This window comes from Sceloporus occidentalis, unplaced genomic scaffold, assembly GCF_023333645.1.
Source record: "Sceloporus occidentalis isolate IW3139 unplaced genomic scaffold, rSceOcc1.0.p SCAF_2, whole genome shotgun sequence".
NCBI classification, from domain to species: Eukaryota; Metazoa; Chordata; class Lepidosauria; order Squamata; family Phrynosomatidae; genus Sceloporus; species Sceloporus occidentalis.
Genome location: NW_028316982.1, coordinates 93,128,405 through 93,145,942, shown reverse-complemented (window position 1 = coordinate 93,145,942; position 17,538 = coordinate 93,128,405). Strand labels below are relative to the sequence as shown.

The following is a 17,538-nucleotide window of genomic DNA, read 5'->3' as shown; positions in this document are numbered from 1 at the left end:
TCAGGGAGATTTACAAATACAACATTGGTATAGAGAGATTTGGCAAATAGCAATTAATGATAAGTTAACTAGTGAAATTAAGTTTAGAAGAGGAATAATCAAGAGAAATGATTTCGAAGCAATATGGAAAACATTTGTACAAAAAGTTTTAGGAAAAGAAGGAGGTGTTTTACCACCAGAGGAAGAGTTACAATTCTGGAGATAGAGTAATAAGAAGACAGGCTCGGGTGATGGGGAGCACTTGGGGGAAGGGGGGAATTATGAAAAAGATATGATGAAAAGAAATATGAATTTAAGTTAGATAAAGTAGTAAAGAATGGAATATAAAGGGATATATTATATGTATGGGGAATATAAGGTAAAAGTCTTTTTTATATATTATTGTAAGGTGAATTTAATCAATATTTTATCAATTTATTATAATAACATGTATTAATTTCATTTTACCAATAAAAAATAATTTAAAAAAAAAGATAGTACTATAACTGTTTTGGTATGGCAGATACCATGATTTGGAGATGGTCCCTAAAACTTCCCATAATTTAATGTGACCATTTGGAATTTGCTTATGCAAATACAGTAGCAAATCTGCAAAGATCATCATATTCCTTGGGTTGCGACAGCTTACTTTTCTCCCTCTCTTGTAGTGTTGTGCCTCAAATGAGTAAGGCTCTATCAACTGCTGTAAGAATAGCAATTGCCATCTTCCTTGTTGTGATGCTGGTGGCAGGAGCTGTGACAGTCTTGCTACTCCTCTTTCTCCCTGATAGCACCAAGGCTGGTAAGTCTTATGTCTTCTCATATTTCTGTTATAAAACTAAGGCTGCAGTCCTGCCAATGTGCATACCTGCATGTGGGCGCACTATCCATTCTAGACAATGTTGTTCATCTTCTGAGTAGACGTGTGCAGATGGAAGTCCTTATAGGTGATTCAGATGTAGCAGGGATGATAGTGATGATTAGTGGAGCTATTTGTTTAATTTATATTCCATCTTCTTCCCAACAGAAGACCAAGGCAGTTTACAACAGCTGCTTAACAATGCTTTAAGTCAGATACCTTCTAACTGCCCTACTTTGGCAGGGATGCCCATGATTGATCCTTGGCTATCCCACTTTTCCAGCTCCTTTTAAATTTTCCCAATTTCTCCCTTATCCCTTCCCTTCCACACTTTCCCCTTTTGTGGCAATAATGTCAAAATTGTGATCAAGTGGTGCCTCAGCGGTTAAGACAGTAACTCTGACAATTACAAGGTCAGAAGTTCGAGACCCAAGTGCTGCATGACAGAGTGAGCTCCAGTCACTAATCCAAGCTTCTGACAAACTAGCAGTTCAAAAGCATGTAAAAGTGCAAGTAGAAGTATTGTACCACTTTGGTAGGAATGTGCTGGCCACATGATCACAGAATCATCTTTGACAATGCTGGCTCTTTGGCTTAGTAACTGAGATTTATTTCAATTTCATTTCAAGGATTTATATCCCGCCTTTCTCCTACAATGGGATTCAAGGCGAAATGAGCACCACCCCCTACAGTTGGGCACAACTTGAGCACCTTGTCAAAGAGGAAACCTTTGCCTTTAGTGGTCATGAATATAAAATTAAATTTCCTCATCCATAACTATTTCTATTTCACTTATCAGTGCACTTAAGCACCCCCTAAGCGGTTTACAATGTGTCAGATAATTGCCCCCAACAAGCCCCTAGCTGATATCGAACTCAATTTTGTGTTTTGTGAGCGAGTGGCTGCAGTACAGGTATGTAACCACTGTGTCACCATATTAACATATTAAACAATTTTAAAAGTTAAAATTAGATTAAAATCAGTCAAAATACTTTAAAACGTGTACATGTGAAGGCTTGTGTAAAACCAGTTAGGCCTCAAGGCTTTTGTAAACAACTAAAGCTGGCATCCTGCTGGGGAGTTACCTCATTGTAAAACAACTTACAATCACATATATTTGAACTGTGTCATTTTAGAACATTTATATTCTCAGGAGGCGGGCAAGGACACAGCCATGCCATCAGGAAAATTGTGCAAGCAGAGCTGGAACAATTTGTAGGATACTCAAAATGTTCTGATATCCAATGATTCCCAACCTGCAACATGTCCTGAAGTACAGTGTAATGTGATGTACAACATGTCATGTTGGACTATGTGAGCCCCTGTTGCACAACTGGACATCTGTGCAGTGCCTTGTTGTGCCTCATCACAATTTGTGGCATAGTGGTGCATCATGCCAGTGAAGTTGCTCTGTCATAAGAAGTCCTGGTGGTGCAGTGGTTAAAAGCCGATACTGTAGCTTGGACTGCAGTTTGGAAGTGAAGTGGTCCAGAGGGACAAATGGAAGATAAAAAAGAAAGCAGGAAGAGAGAAGGGACCATCCCAAGACATATACTTTATTGAAGTTTTATTTATGTATTGCATTTTTTATCCTGTATTTTGTATTTGATATTGCAATTTTTACCTGTATACCACTATGATCAACACGGAATAGCGGTTTATAAATAAAAATTATTATTATTATTATTACCCTGCCACCCTCACTATACAAACCAGGGTTCCTCTGCCACTTATGAGCTGTAGCTTCTGGTGGAAGTTGGGTGCTGCTGTTACCCAGCAGCCCTTTCCAGGTCTGGTGCAGCCTCTGGACAAGCAAGAAAGGTCATTGCCTCCCTTCATCACTCGAACTTGCCAAGAAAACCTCGTGATAGGGTCACCTTAGGATTGTCATAAGTCCAAAGTGACTTGAAGGCATACAACTACAGCAATAATATGGTCAATCCGATATGTACCAGTAACCAATCTGGCTGTAAATTGTAACAGTGAACAGTGACCAAATTATCAATGGGGAATTTAATTAGCTCAAGGTCACAAGAGGAGGCCTGTTACCACACCTCTTTATACCAGGAACTAGAAATCCAGAAATGAGGCAGAGGCTCTAAGTACAATCAATGTCTCTTTTATTGGAAACAAGGATTCAAACATACAGGCACATACGCTCACACATTCATACAAGACTCAGGAAATAACGTAGTAAATGTAGAATAGGTATTAGGCTGTCTAATGGAAATACTCACCTTATGTAGAAGTTCTGTCTTCCAATTTGTGTGTGTGGGTTTGCAGGTCTGGTTAAGCAGACAAGTCAGAGAGAAAGACTGACTTTTAAACTGACATAGATAGCTGTGCTGCCAGCAGCAGAGAGAGGCTACCAGCAGCTAGAGGTACCAGCAGTGAATGACTGGCCCCAGCGGGTGGCTAACTGGCCCCAGTGAATGGCTAGCCGGAGCGAGTGGCTGGCCGCAGCCCCTCTCTAAATTTAGGAGACCTTTTTAAGGGTTTAACAGGGTCTCTAGACAAAGGGTAATCAAAGGAAACTGTTTGAAGTGTATTTCACATCCTAACCAAATGTTTTGATCTAACCCAAATGTTTCTGCCAGAGTAGGGACCTGAATGGCTACAAATGCCATTCCTTTGATTCAAATGGTTCCCCCTCAATCACAAAGAGAGAAACTTCCTTAAGACATTTGATAGCATCTTTCCTGACAGCACTTAGCAGCTCCTTGCATAATCTCATCCAAGCTGGGAAAGGAAATTCGTTTACATATCAAAAACTCATGGCTTCCCTTGTTTCAGTGGGAGATCACATGCTAGGGCCATTTGGCTACTTAGGTCAAGATGCACTTTTTATATCAAGATGCAGGCCAGGGATTATAATTTAGATATATTAAAAAGGTGTAGATCAATGCCTATCATTTCGTAGATCAATGCCTATCAAAATTTCCATCCTCAGTAGTGAGGTAGCCCAATGTACAACACATTGTAGAATTCCACCCTTGAGGATACCAGCACATACACTACCATCTTTAGGTCTTCTAACTATAGGAAAGGCCACAATTAGCATAACAGCCATAACTGATAGTAAGCATTTCTGGCCAGTACATCTGTCTGGGCTGTAATTTGGAGTGATGGGTCCAAAAGCATTGATGGGAGGAGTGCATCCAAGTCTGGGACTAGCTGACACATCTCTGAACTAAGAGGACTACTGACAGTAAGCATCTCTGTCTTATCTTGATTCAGCGTCAGCTGGCTTTTCTTCATTCAGTCCATTATCTCCTCCAGGGATTTATTCAGAGGAGACTTGCACCATCCTTAAGTGATGCTGTTATAGAACCTAAACCTGCATGTAATAATGTAAACATGAGCACTATATCTCTTCTAATTTTCCAAACAATGCACGATAAGGGGATTATCACACTGTGACAATGAACAATAACTGCTTTTGAAAGCCACCTAAATGAGTACTTACTGCTTTGAAGGTGCTGTGCCCTGGAGGCAACTGGAGATTTCCCGTTTACGCTTAATCCAGGAGAATATTTGGCTTTCTCCAGCAACCCTGCTACCAACATTGTAAAATGAATGGTTGAATGATGGGTTTAAATCCAGTCAAAAACTACTGCATATGTACAAAAATCTATTTGGTTTATAACAGGTAAAGTCAAAGTGGCTACAAAATTTAACAAATATTCATAGCTAATTGTTTTATACTTAGGACTAATTCTGTCCAGACAGAAGGTGGGTGGGTGGGTGGCCAGTGAACCTTGTCCCCATGCATCTGGAGAAATAGATTCATGCCACCAGCTTCTTTTTTTTCCAGTTAGGAGCTCTCCAGACCACCCCTAAGGGGTGGCAGGATGCCACCCCTTTCCTGGCTGGATTGGACTGCGGCAACCTCACGCCATGGCCTTGATCTGGCCTTTTGAGGGCACAAAAAGGAGCCGCAAAAAGTGGCTCCTTTTTGCACTCTCCAAAGGATGCCATAGCTGCAGCACAGCTGTATGGCACTCCTTCAGCACTGTGTCATCCAGACGCAGTGCCGGGGGTGCGTATGATGCCACACACTTTCTGGAGCAGCACATGACATCATGGCACCCTGGGGATTGAGTAAGAGTGTACGTCGTCAGGACACTGCACCCTGACCTCACCCATGACAGGCTTTTCAGACCAATCTGTATAAGGCCTTAGTCTCAAAGGTACTACAAGATCCCTTTTCATACTGATTTTGCAAATTAACATGGCTATGTCTTTGAATCCTTGTTTAGATTGTACCACTTCAGCCATGACCCTCTCTCCACCAAAAAAAAAAACAAGGAAACAAATCAGCCTTCTATGTAAAATGCTAGATACCAGAGAGAAGGAACCTAACCTGTACTATTCAAAGATATAGCCATGTTAGTCTGTAAAATCAGCATGTAAAGGGATCTTGTAGCACCTTTATGACAAACTGAAAAAAAGTAGTTGGCAGTATGAGATGCATAACTAGCCTGTACTAGTTATATCTGAAATACTGTTCCTGGGTTCCAGTGTTGAAAAGACTGTTCCATTTTTATCCTTTCTAATTTGTGTTATTCTTGTAGGTTCTCTAGATGGTTACCTAATTGGTGTTGGCCGGGCAGACTGCACAGGCCCTGTGGCAGAAGTACCTTTTGTAAGTACCTGACTACTAGCATCCTTTCTTTTTGCCATTGTATCTCCTGGCTTTATTATCCTTTTGATTTAACTGGTAAAAGGCTATGTTCAAGGTTATTTGAACTGAATTGTATTTCTTGATTCAGTTATATAATTGCATTCTGTTGTCGTTTTTAAATGTCTGTATGTGGTCAAATTAAATCTGCTATTAATTATTTCAGGTGAATAAGACAATAATAATAATGTAACCTCAGTTAAAACAACATTCCTTGTAGGTAATTTTTTTTGTTACTTCCTGTTGAGTAATTAGATTACTGTTTAATAGCCCCGGAACAGACAGCCCTTAAAAGATGCCTTCAGGGCATGATCAGAATGTGGTGTTTACATAGTTTGATGATGCCCTGAAACTGACCAGAAGCTCGGAGGCCGCACAGATGTGGGCAGCTTCAAAATGCTTTAGTGTTGTGGCATTTACATGCTGTATGCTGCCAGAGTGTCTTGAAGCCGCTATGGCGGAGTAGAGAAGCCGCTAAAGGCTGCTTTTCCATGGCCCAAAAAGGAGTGGATCTTTGCTGTTCCTTTTTGGGCCAACTTCAAGACAGATTGGGGCCACGGTGTGTGGTTGCTGTGGCCCCAATCTGTCTTCAGAAGGGATGGCTTCAAGCCACCCCCTTCTTGCTGTTCTGTTTTGCCCCTAAGGAGCTTATCACATCACTTTAAAAAGCGACTTGCTGCTCCCAAACTGAATTCTAATTCGGGCTGCATCCTGGTCCACCATCCGGAGTCCGGATTCCTTAACGTGCTTTGGCAGCCATTATCTGACTTTGAAAAATGGCTGCCAAAATGCATTAAGGGATCCAGGCTGCAGCCAGGCTGTACTTGGATGGAGACAAAAGCCATGCGATAGGACCTGGATGCAGCCTGAATTAGATTTCAATCTGGGAACAGTAAATATCTTTTTAAAGCAGTGCAATAAGGTCCTTAGGGGTGAAACCACAACAAATTACAAATCCTGGGATTCCATAGGGTGGAGCCATGACAGTTAAAGCATAAACTGCTTTAATTCTGCTTTGTAGTGGTAGCAGCTCTAGACAGCTTTGAAAGGGTATTGAACAAATTCATGGAGGACAAGGTTATCAAAAGCTACTACCAGACAGGATGGATATATATTCCTTCCAGCTCCTGAGATGGAATGTGTCTAAATATTCAGTTGCTGTGGCACACAAAGCTGAAGAAAGCTGTTCCACGATGTTGCATTTGCGGGCCTCTCATAGACAACTGGTTAGCAACTGTGTGAACATAATAGTGGGCTAGACAGACTTTTAGTCTTATCCAGCATTGTTCTTCTTATATGTTTATATCTGATTAGAGATAAAGGGATTTAAAATTTAAATAGTGTGCACTTTAAACTTTAAATACCTTTAAACTGGTTTTGCAAGGTATCTAAACTGGTTCCACAAGTAGGTGGGGAATGCAGAGCTCATGTTTTAAAGTCCACATCTGCAGCTTACTTCTCAGTAAATGGATTCTCTCTTGTGTGCCTGAAAACTGTTGTCCTGGTGCATTTTAATATTCTGGAAATAACTACAGGCAATCCTTTCCCATCTGTATGCCTCCATAGTCACTTCTCTCACATCAAAGATGGGGTGCATCTACTCTGTAGAAATAATATAATTTGACCCCATTTTAACTGCCATGGTTCCATCTCACAGAATCCTGGGATTTATAATTTTGTGAGACAGCAGCATGCTGTGGAAAGTAGGATAAAGACCTTGTAAAACTACAAATCCCAGGATTCCATAGGATGAAGGTATAGTACTTAAAGTGGTGTCAAGATGTTTTATTTATACTGTGTAGATGTACACATGGTCAGAGCTAAATCACTGAAGACGTTAAACAGCTTCTCCTTGAAGCCATCTATTGTAACACTTATCTTTTGTTGTTATTTGTCATCAAGGCAGCTTTGACAATGGCAACCCTATGAATGAGCAACCTCCAAAAGCCCAGTCATCAACTACCTTGTTTAGATATGGCAAACACAGGGCTGCAGTTTTATTAACTGAATCAATCCATCTCTTTTCCTACTCCCTTCCAGTTTATCAAGCATTAGTCTCTTTTCCTGTTAAGCATGCTATAATATATCAAAAGTATGATAGTTAAAAATAATGACCATGGAGAATCTAGACAAATACAACTCAGGCAATGAAAAAGTAGAAAACAGTGATATGAACAGGGACTACAGCCAGGAAATCAGAAGAAGATTAAGAATGGGGAGGACGGCTATGAAAGAACTAGTAAAGATCCTAAAATGCAAAGATATACAACTGAGCACAAAAATTGGAATCATATAAGCCATTGCATTTGCTATTACCCTGTATGGATGGGAGGGCTGGACAGTTAAGGAAGAAGATAGGACGAAAATCACTGCATTCAAAATGTGCTGGATAAGAGCGCTGAGGATGCCATGGACTGCCAAAAAGGCAGACAAATGGGCCCTAGAGCAGATCAAGCCAGAAATCTCCCTAGAAGCCAAGGTGACAAAGCTTTGACTGTCATACTTTGGACACATCATGAGAAGGCATAACTCACTGGGAAAAACAATAATGCTAGGAAAGGTGGAGGGAAGTAGAAAAAGAGAAAGGCATCATGGTAGATGGATGGACTCTATTAAGGAGGTCACAGGCATGAATTTGCAGGAATTAATCAGGGGAGTGGAGGACAGGAGGTCTTGGAGATGTCTCATCCACAGGGTCTCCATGGGTCAAGATCAACTTGAGGGCCATTAACAATAAACTACAAATGGCCAGCTTAGTTTAAATATCTTCACTTCTAGTGATAGGTCAGGCCTGATTTGCTCTAAGACTCATTCATCTTTTTTTTTTCAATTGGTGCTATTTGTAAAACACTCCTACAGAATAAGAATAACTTATTCTAGCCTTCAGAATTGTCTTTCTAAAAGAAGAGAAAAGAGGGTGTGCAATGTTAAAAAATATGCTAAGGTCAGAGGACTTAATTTGCTGTAAGAGATGCTGGTGGAGTCTCTAAAAGCTTTGGGTCAGGCATAGCTTTGCAGAGCTCAGAAAAATCCATTTCCAAGGCCAGCTGAGCATTATAACCCAATTTATGAGCCAAAGAGGAATTTCTGTTTCATTAACTTCTGTGCTAACCCCTCCTCTTTCAACATAAGTTTGCCAGCCAGGACACAGCATCATTCCAGAGAGAGAGAAGAGCAGGGAAAGGTGAAAAGGAGGAAGAGCTGGTATCTTTGGTTTGGAAGTAACTATTTACACCTGACAAGTTTCTTGTAAGCAATTCCCTGATGATATACCTAATACACAACTGAGTTACATTCTAATAGGAATATAACAAGGAGTAATTTCACTCCTTTTGTACAGTAAGATCCGGTTTGCTTCCCATCTGAATTCAAGGTATTGGTGGCGTCTTTCAAAGCCCTAAATGACTTGGGATCTTGATACCTGAAGGAGCACCTCTCACTCTATCTGTTTGTTTGAGAACAGATCTTCTTGTAGGACCCTCCTTTGTTTTCCGTTAGTGCCGTGTTTCTCCACCTTTTGTTCTCCAGTTGTTTTGGATTTTAACCCCCAGAATTCCTGGCCATTGCTCATGATGATTGGGGCTTCTAGGAACTGCAGTCTAAAACAGGAATAAAGCTTATTCCCACCTAGTGGGAACAATACAACACACAGTGACATGGCCTTTTCTGCTGTGACACCCCATTTATGGAATGCTGTTCCCTTGGAAGCCCAGTTGGTGCCAACTTTGATCTCTTTTAGGTGCCGTGTTAAAACATGGCTACTCATGAAAGCCTTTGGAGTTTAATCTTATTACTCTTTAAAAGTGTGCATATACATAGTTTTAACTAATTTAGCCTTTTCGGCTGTTTTAACCTGGGGAGTTATTTTATAAGCTTTTATCTTACTTAAATTATTCTGTTGTTTTTATATGAATTAATTAAAACTGTTTCTGTTGTTCTTGTTGTATGCTACCCTGAGGTCTCATGATACAGAGTGAGATAGAAGTATTTTTAAAAAATAAAATAAAATAAAAATTATAATGACATTTACCATATATACTAAACCATATGTCAAAAATAAATTATGCCCAAAAACTGACCCTAAAATCCTGGGTCAATTTATATATGGGTCAATACAGTAATACAGCTTAGAAAGATGCTATAAGAAGCACTGCCCAATTCCCCACTCTCCATGCTTTGGCAGTGATGTATGAAAGTGCTGCCAAGGCAGGAGTGTGTGTGTGTGTATAAGCATATGTGAAAGAGGTGATTCCCTTCTGAAACCAATCTTAAAACTTTCTCTCCCCATCCTTTTCCTCTCTCTCTCTCCCCTTCCCACCAAACACCACATTTCCCTCCTGTTCCTTCCTTCTGAATCCAATGTCAAAACCTTCTCCTCCCCTAAGTTTTACCCTCGAATCATCCACAGGTCATATCAAAATGCATGATTTTGGCCCTAAAACCTTCCCTCGACTTATACATGATATCCACTTGTACATGAGTATATACAGTAGTCATTTTTAAATTAACTGTTTGTAGTATGAAGGATACTCAGTTGAGAAAGGCAGGCATTTACAGGTTGAGTATCCCTTTTCCAGAATTCCCAAATCTGAAATACTCCAAAATCATTAATATTGCAGGCTTAAATAGTGACACCTTTGCTTTCTGTGCTTCAGTGTGCACAAACTTTATTTCATGCACAAAATTATGAAGAATATTATCTATAAAATTACCTTCAAGTTATGTTCATAAGGTGTATATGAAACATAAATGAATTTCATGTTTAGACTTGGGTCCCATCTGCAAGATACCTTATTATGTATATGCAAATATTCCAAAATTCAAAAAAAAAAAAAACATAATCCAAAACACTTCTGGTCCCAAGCATTTTGGATAAGGGAGTCTCAAGCTGTATTATGTAGAAAGTGAACAGACGAGATTTGTGTGTTAAACCTTGTGAAAGAGATGTCAACAATAGACAGGTTCCTCATTTTCTTGACTGAATTCAGTGAGACTTACTTCTGAATACACATGACTATGGCTGCAATGTACCTCATGTGTAGCTGAAGAAATACCATCTTCCTCTTTAGATGGGCTATGCCAATATGGACCAGAATGGTGCGGGGATGATCTCACGACAGTATTGTAGAGCGTTCATCATTGCAAACCCCAGTAACTCAACCCAGCGGATAGTACATCTTGTGGCTGAAATTGGAATGATGTCTCAAAGAGTTAGACTAGAGGTAAGTGGGAAAACTAGTAGGTGCCTTTTTCTGATTTTGTAATAAAATTTATTTATTTTTAACACAATTTAGGAGCTATGCTAATACAGTTTAACTTAAAGCAAGGAGAATAGCTAGGGGGAAGGGGGACAGGGACATGGGGGAGGAGGAGACACTGACACTACACGACTGCCAATATTAGAAATGCCACAGAAGTGATGTACAGTCAGCCTTTCATATCCGTGGGGTGACCCCCCACATATGCCAAAAACCACGGGACCTCAAGTCCCATCATGTTCAATGGTGGAGTACCATGAGTGCAGCCATGTTGGCACAGCCATGTGCATGTGCCACTATTGGAGAGAATGAGGCAGGGCCATCCACGCATGCTCCAATCCACAGACAGCAAGCATGTGACAGAAAAGGCTGATTGTATTGCACCTGTGGAACAACAACACAATTGGGAGGTTATTAATGAGTTTTCCCCATCAATGAAAAGGGACACTCTGATAAGTCATAACCTTGTGCAGCCCTAATAATGGCATGATTCTTCTTTTTAGGTCATACAGCAATTGAAAAACAGGTATGGAGATCTTTACCGCCCAGATAATGTTATACTGAGTGGAACTCATACCCATTCAGGACCTGGAGGCTACTTTCAATACACAATTTATATGATAACAAGTAAGGGGTTTATAAAGCCAACCCGTAATGCCATTGTCAATGGGATCCTAGAGGTAAGAGCAAGTTCAACCTGTTGCTTTAACTGCCTTGCTTATGTTTATTGCTATTATAGGAAAACAGTGTGGTAGTTAACATGAATGTGGCTTTTAGATTTTGTAACATTATCTTGTGGTTCCTTAGCTTTGAATATACTTTCAGCAGTAAATTAAAAAGAGATCATCAAAGCAGTGCATTCATTCTTTAAGGAATTAAGACTGATTTAAAATGGTATGCTTAAAAATATGAATGTACTTCTAATCTACTTATCATGAAATATGCTGAATAGATAAAAAAGGCTACAGTTGAATTAATTGGATTTGAAAACATGTATCACTGAACGTAGTGACCCTTGCATCCATATAGATATGCTTAGGGTTGCAATGAAAATATCTTCAGTTCTCTGAAAGAGATTTTTGTAGATAAGTAGGCTTATGTAAGTTGTTTGGAAACTGCTGATTCTATTAATATTTTCTAATTTTCAGAGTATTGAAATGGCTCATCAAAATATGATTAAAGGGCGGATTTTGATCAATAAAGGTTTGGTCCACAACACTCAGATCAACAGAAGTCCTTTATCTTATCTTAATAATCCAGAGTCTGAAAGGCTCAGGTAAAGAGGAAAATGTTCTCATTCAACAAAGACAGAGTTTAGCAACTCACTTATGTGCTTACAGTGTGCTTACCTAATGAGCCATGTTTTATTTGTTTACTTGCTATATGTCCTGTGACAATAGTATGACTTTAATCTTACCAGTGAAAGCTGGTGAAATTCATGCTTGTTTGGCATTAGCAGTCATAATGTTTGGGTTTTATATCTTAAAATTATACTTCCCCTAATTCAATGAACTTTCCAGAGGTGTGTTTCTAGGTCAGCCTTCCCTAATTTTGTAACCACTGGGAATGATGAGAGTTGCACTCCAACACATCTGAAGGTAACTGGGTTGAGGCAGGCTGCCTGAGGTCAGTAATTACAAATGTTGTGCAAATTCTGTTTGTCTATTTTTTCAACCTTCAGTCTTTCCTGTGTTTTGGACTTCAGTTCCCGGATGTCTCAGGCAGCATGGTCTATGCTTGAAAATTCTAGCAGCTGAAGTTCAAAATGTGTGGAGACTGAAAGGTTGGGAATCACTGATGAAGGTGAATGAGGAATTCACTGTACAGCATATGTTGTGGGCATAAGTCTACCCAGTTTATTAACTGAGGTTGCATGCCCAGACTCCTTCAAAAGCTGTTGGTGCACCAGTCACTTATTCTGGAGAGGGAGGTGAGGATCATAGCTTGGACAATTTCCAGAACCCCCACCCGTCCATCTTAATCAATCTCCACATGGAATGGGGGATTCCGAACTGAATCCTGTTGGTAGTCCCAACTAGATTTCAGACACTGGATTACTTTGCCCATCCCTGGTGAATGCAAAAAATCAATATACTGTATTTGGATTCAACAAATCTAACAAAACATAAATGTAATTATCAAATAAGAAATAATGGATATCACATGACTGAAATTGGAAGTATAATCCAGTGTCATCCTGAACGCAATCATGCGTATTCACGTTATTGCACAAAAGGTTATCAGACTCATTCGCTCGCATTCTGAATGCACTCCGAACACACTCACACATCAATCCACCCTTAAGTAAATTTGGTGAACTAAGGAATTCACAAATCCTATTCCCAGGCTACTTCGCATTCAGTGTGATGTCTTTTGGTGTGATATGCATGTCTGCTGTGTTCCTAGTATTCCCCTGCATCAGTTCCCATGATCCTCCATTTTGTTTTGGCTTCTGGGGCTCCTAGGTCTTCCCCGGCAGCCAGGAAGAAAAGCAGCTGTTTTTGACAGGAAAGAGTGGCTCTCCATGAGGTGTCCTGCAAGCTCTCTCTGCCCAAAATGGTGGGCTTGGGACTTGCCATGCTCCTGGTCCCTTGTGCCCCTCAGGGACCTTTTTGCCTCCCTCCCTCCCTTCCTCCAAGGCCAGGGGGCTTCAAAAAGAAAGAAAAATCCCCCCTTTTTATTAGCCCGAAAGAGTTGTTGTTCTTCCTTCATTCCTCTTCCTTTGGGGGATGATGGAGTGAGGCAGCCTAGGGAATGGGGGTCTGTTTTCCTCTCCTCAGGGGCATCACTCTGGGCTCACAACAAACTCCAGCTCCCAGAATTCCATAGCTTTGAGCCACAAAGAATTAAAGCGGTGCCACACTGGGTTATTTCTCCCCTCCCCATTTCCCTTCCTCCTCCGACTCATGGCGAGGAGGCAGTGCCAAGTGCCATTGCCTTCAATGGGACTCCCAACAGGGCAGAGAGGACCCAGGCCCCCCACAACCTGACTGCAGCAAAGTCCTTCCAAATGGGAGGGATTCCTTCTCTCCCCACCCCCATTCCCCCCATAGCTGGAGACTTAAAGGCACAGACACAGTCTCTCTCTCTCTCTCACACACACACACACACACACACACAGACACACACACACACACAACCATCTGGAGACCCCCACCCCACTTTTTGGGTTTTCTTGACAAATTTATTCATATGGGGCTTGCCATTGCCATTTTCTGGGGAGGCTGAGAGAGTGTGACTTGCACCAGGTCACCCAGTGGGATTCGATCCCTCCCTTCTAGAATCGTAATCCAGTGCTCAAACCAAGTACAAGGTTGCTTTCGACTGGTTTTGAATTGGTGAATTGCCTTCATAACGTGAAATGAGGGGTAATGAATGCACAAATAAAGTGCATTGCCTAAATAACATGAAATAAAGGATAATGAATGACTAAATAACGTGAATTGCCCAAATAACGTGAAATAAGGGATAATGAATGAACAAATAACGAGAAACAAGGCAAAACCATGGGAACCGGATGCAAACCCTGCCAAAAGTGCAAAAAAGTCACAATCTGATTCTGCCCTCACTGCACATGTGCAGGGATGCTAATTCGAATTCTAGACTACGAAGGGTACATACTCATAGGATAACCTCTTTTGCATTCACACTACTTTGGCTTTGGGGTGGGTGCTGTGTTCTTCTGTGTGTTGACAACCATTTGCGTAATAGCATTCATTTTCGAATTGGCCCTACTTTCTTTTTTTCTTTTTTCTTTTTTGAAATTGAGAGACATTCCTCCCATGTGATATTGTCCAACAGAGAACATTACAAGAGAACATGGCAATAAATGCCAACAACATCAAGTAATGATCAATATAGGACCAATGAGAACCAACTAATTAAATACCACCTTGAAATTGGACTAATGACAAGAGATTGTTAGTAACAGAAAGCAATTTAGATTGCAGTTTACCAAGAAATTCCACCTTCCTTGAAGAAGACAAGTCAAAACATGAGTGCTTCTAAAAATCCTGTCAGCATCTCTGCCATAACGTATTGCTATTAGTCAAATTTTATAATGTTATTTAATTAGTTATTTAATTTAATCAAGCATTTTATATAGATCATTCTTTCATGTTGTTGGCATTTATTATAATGTTCTCTGTGTTTCGCATTTTATTAATTGCATTTACTTTGTTCTACTTTTGTTGAATCCATATACAACATATAGATTACATTACCATTACCAGTACTGCAGTTCAATACTTTTAAGCACTTCTTGAGGAATTGTTTTTGACTCTTACCCTTTAGTGCTATTCTGTCACTGATATTATTGGGCACAATCCAAGAGGACACTGTCTTGTAAATGCTCAGCTAGTGCTAGTTCTTTGGTGGGAGGGAAAACTGGACATGATTATCTTCCCTGAACCTGCTCTCAGGGACGTAGCTAGGATTTTAGGAAGGGGGAGGGGGTGCAGACTAAGTGCCACCATTATAATGGGGCTTGAGTGTGGCGGCGCAGCAGCACACACCATTCATTTTTCTAATGGAAGGGGGGGTCCGGACCCCAAGAACACCCCCCCTTGGCTACGTCCCTGCTGCTCTTGTTTGCAGTTTTGTTACTATCTATCATTTGCTTCTCCCTTGGGGTCCGTTAGGCACCATATCCCTGTGGATATGCTGGAGACCCTAAGGAGATTATCACACAGGGCAGGAAGGATCGTTCCCATCCTTACCTGTCCTTATCGCATCCCTGCTTATCCCATCCTTCTCCCGTCAGTGGCACTCGTCATTGTATTAACAGGAATTTTCATTAATACAAAACTGCCAGGGCCATGCCACTTCAGGGACAAGAGAAGGATGGGATAAGGGCAAAGTCATATGAAAATCTTATCGCAGTCGCACAGGAAGAATGGGCTAAGAACAGGATAATGACGATATGTCTGAAAATCTCTTCCTGATCACACAGGAAAGACAAGGCAAGGGATGGGACAAGGATGACCTCCCCCCCCCCCCGGCTCGGTGATAATAAGACATACAGAAGTCATTTCTCTCCTCAGTCCATTTGCTGATTGCTAATTTGGAGAATGGTAAACATAGGAATGAAAAACAATTATACAGACTTTTGTGCAGTTTTCCCCTGGTATTTGTATATTGGCAAATTAATCTGTGCAGAAATATATGCGGTCAGCAATCATGATTTTCTGATCTACACAAGCATGTGAGCAAAAAATCATATTATTTTGTTAAAAACAGTGTTTCCATATAGCTATATGGATGTTTATGCAAGAAATTGTTGTTCTCAGTATAAAAACAACAGTCCTGTGGGTGCACACACACATATACACATAGAGAGAAAACATGCAGCTATTTTTCTTGCATAGTTAACTGTTTTCTGCCAAAAAAGGAGGAAAAAAACCCAACCATCTTGCATAAGAACACATGTGGCTGTCCAGAGTGTGGTGAGGACAACTGCACACACACACACAGAAACCACAATTCTTATGCAAAAAAACCAAACCAAAACAAAACAAAACCAGTTGCAACCACCCATATGTATTTCTGCACAGAATAATTTCCCCAAATACTTAGAAATATATGTTTATTAGTTTTCACTTGCAAGGACAAAATATGTTAGATATTTACGTTCCTAGGTAGGAGAACAGGCAGCAGTGGCAGGGAGGAGGAAAAGCAAGTCCAAAAGACTCAAGGATTTTGTAGTCCTTGGGCCATGGATATTTGCAAACCACCCAGTTCCTATCTCTGATGCTGGCCCTGTGCACAACACTACATTAATGCCCTCACATAGCACCTACTAATGTGAAGGGCCTTTGCACTGGAGAACTTTCTGATTGGTCATTCCCAGTGCAACTCACCTTCTGTCTTATCTATTTACAACTCTCCAGTTGACTGATTATTCCAGGTGTGAAAGCTTCTTTCTCTTTTTTTCTTCATTGTCCAGATATGCATCAAACACAGATAAAGAAATGGTGTTGCTAAAAATGGTTGCTGATAGTGGTCAAGAAATAGGAATGTTGAGGTAAGGATTCTCAAAGTGCCACTGAAAAGAAGATGATAAAAGAATGCACCATTTCACAATGCATTTCTTCATTCCATGTTTTAATAAAAGTACGGGAAATGAGAGAGATGGAACTGTAGTGGGTGTGGAAATACAAGTAAAGGAGGTAATTGAGACTTGGGTATGCTTTTTTGCAGTGAGATGTAGAATGGGGAAGGGACCACAAAATGGAAGAAAGAATAATTAGATTGGATTGGACTGATGTCTCCCTTTTCTTCTAAAATGAAACTCAAGGTGCACTGAGCTGAATCATTTCTGGTGGGAAAAATGAATTAGATCACTTTAAAAGATTATATTTTAACATTAAAATTCTTAACTTACATATGTCTATTAAGAAGTAGGCCCCAATGAATTCAGCAACTCCCAGATAAGTAGAAATCTAACCCATATTTTTATCTTCTGATTCTTTTTACTAGCTGGTTTGCAGTTCATCCAGTCAGTATGAACAATACCAATTGCCTTACAAGTAGTGACAATGTTGGTTATGCAGCTTATCTCTTTGAACAAGAGAAGAATGAAGGATACTTGACAGGAAAGGTGTGAACAATTTATGGTAATCATCCTAACATGTCATAGAATTGGAGAGTTGGAAGGGACCATGCAAGCCATCTACTCCAACCCCCAAAGATTTTACCAATGCCTTGCTTTAATATGTTGCACCGTTTGAACCCATGCTGTCAGTATTTCTGATGTTAGCAAT

At 40.4% G+C, this 17,538-nt stretch overlaps 1 protein-coding gene across 1 annotated transcript in view; it reads left to right on the top strand.

The window, feature by feature from the left end:
- Positions 1-650: 650 nt before the first annotated feature.
- The window catches only part of LOC149318703 (putative neutral ceramidase C), a 33,965-nt gene continuing 17,077 nt past the window's right edge, over positions 651-17,538 (top strand). Inside the window, exons 1-7 of the mRNA XM_089510314.1 lie at positions 651-781; positions 5,413-5,483; positions 10,589-10,741; positions 11,281-11,457; positions 11,926-12,053; positions 16,722-16,799; positions 17,255-17,375. Of these exons, the coding sequence (XP_089366440.1) occupies positions 661-781; positions 5,413-5,483; positions 10,589-10,741; positions 11,281-11,457; positions 11,926-12,053; positions 16,722-16,799; positions 17,255-17,375 (849 nt within the window). The 5' untranslated portion in view covers positions 651-660. The remainder of the gene's footprint in view (positions 782-5,412; positions 5,484-10,588; positions 10,742-11,280; positions 11,458-11,925; positions 12,054-16,721; positions 16,800-17,254; positions 17,376-17,538) is intronic.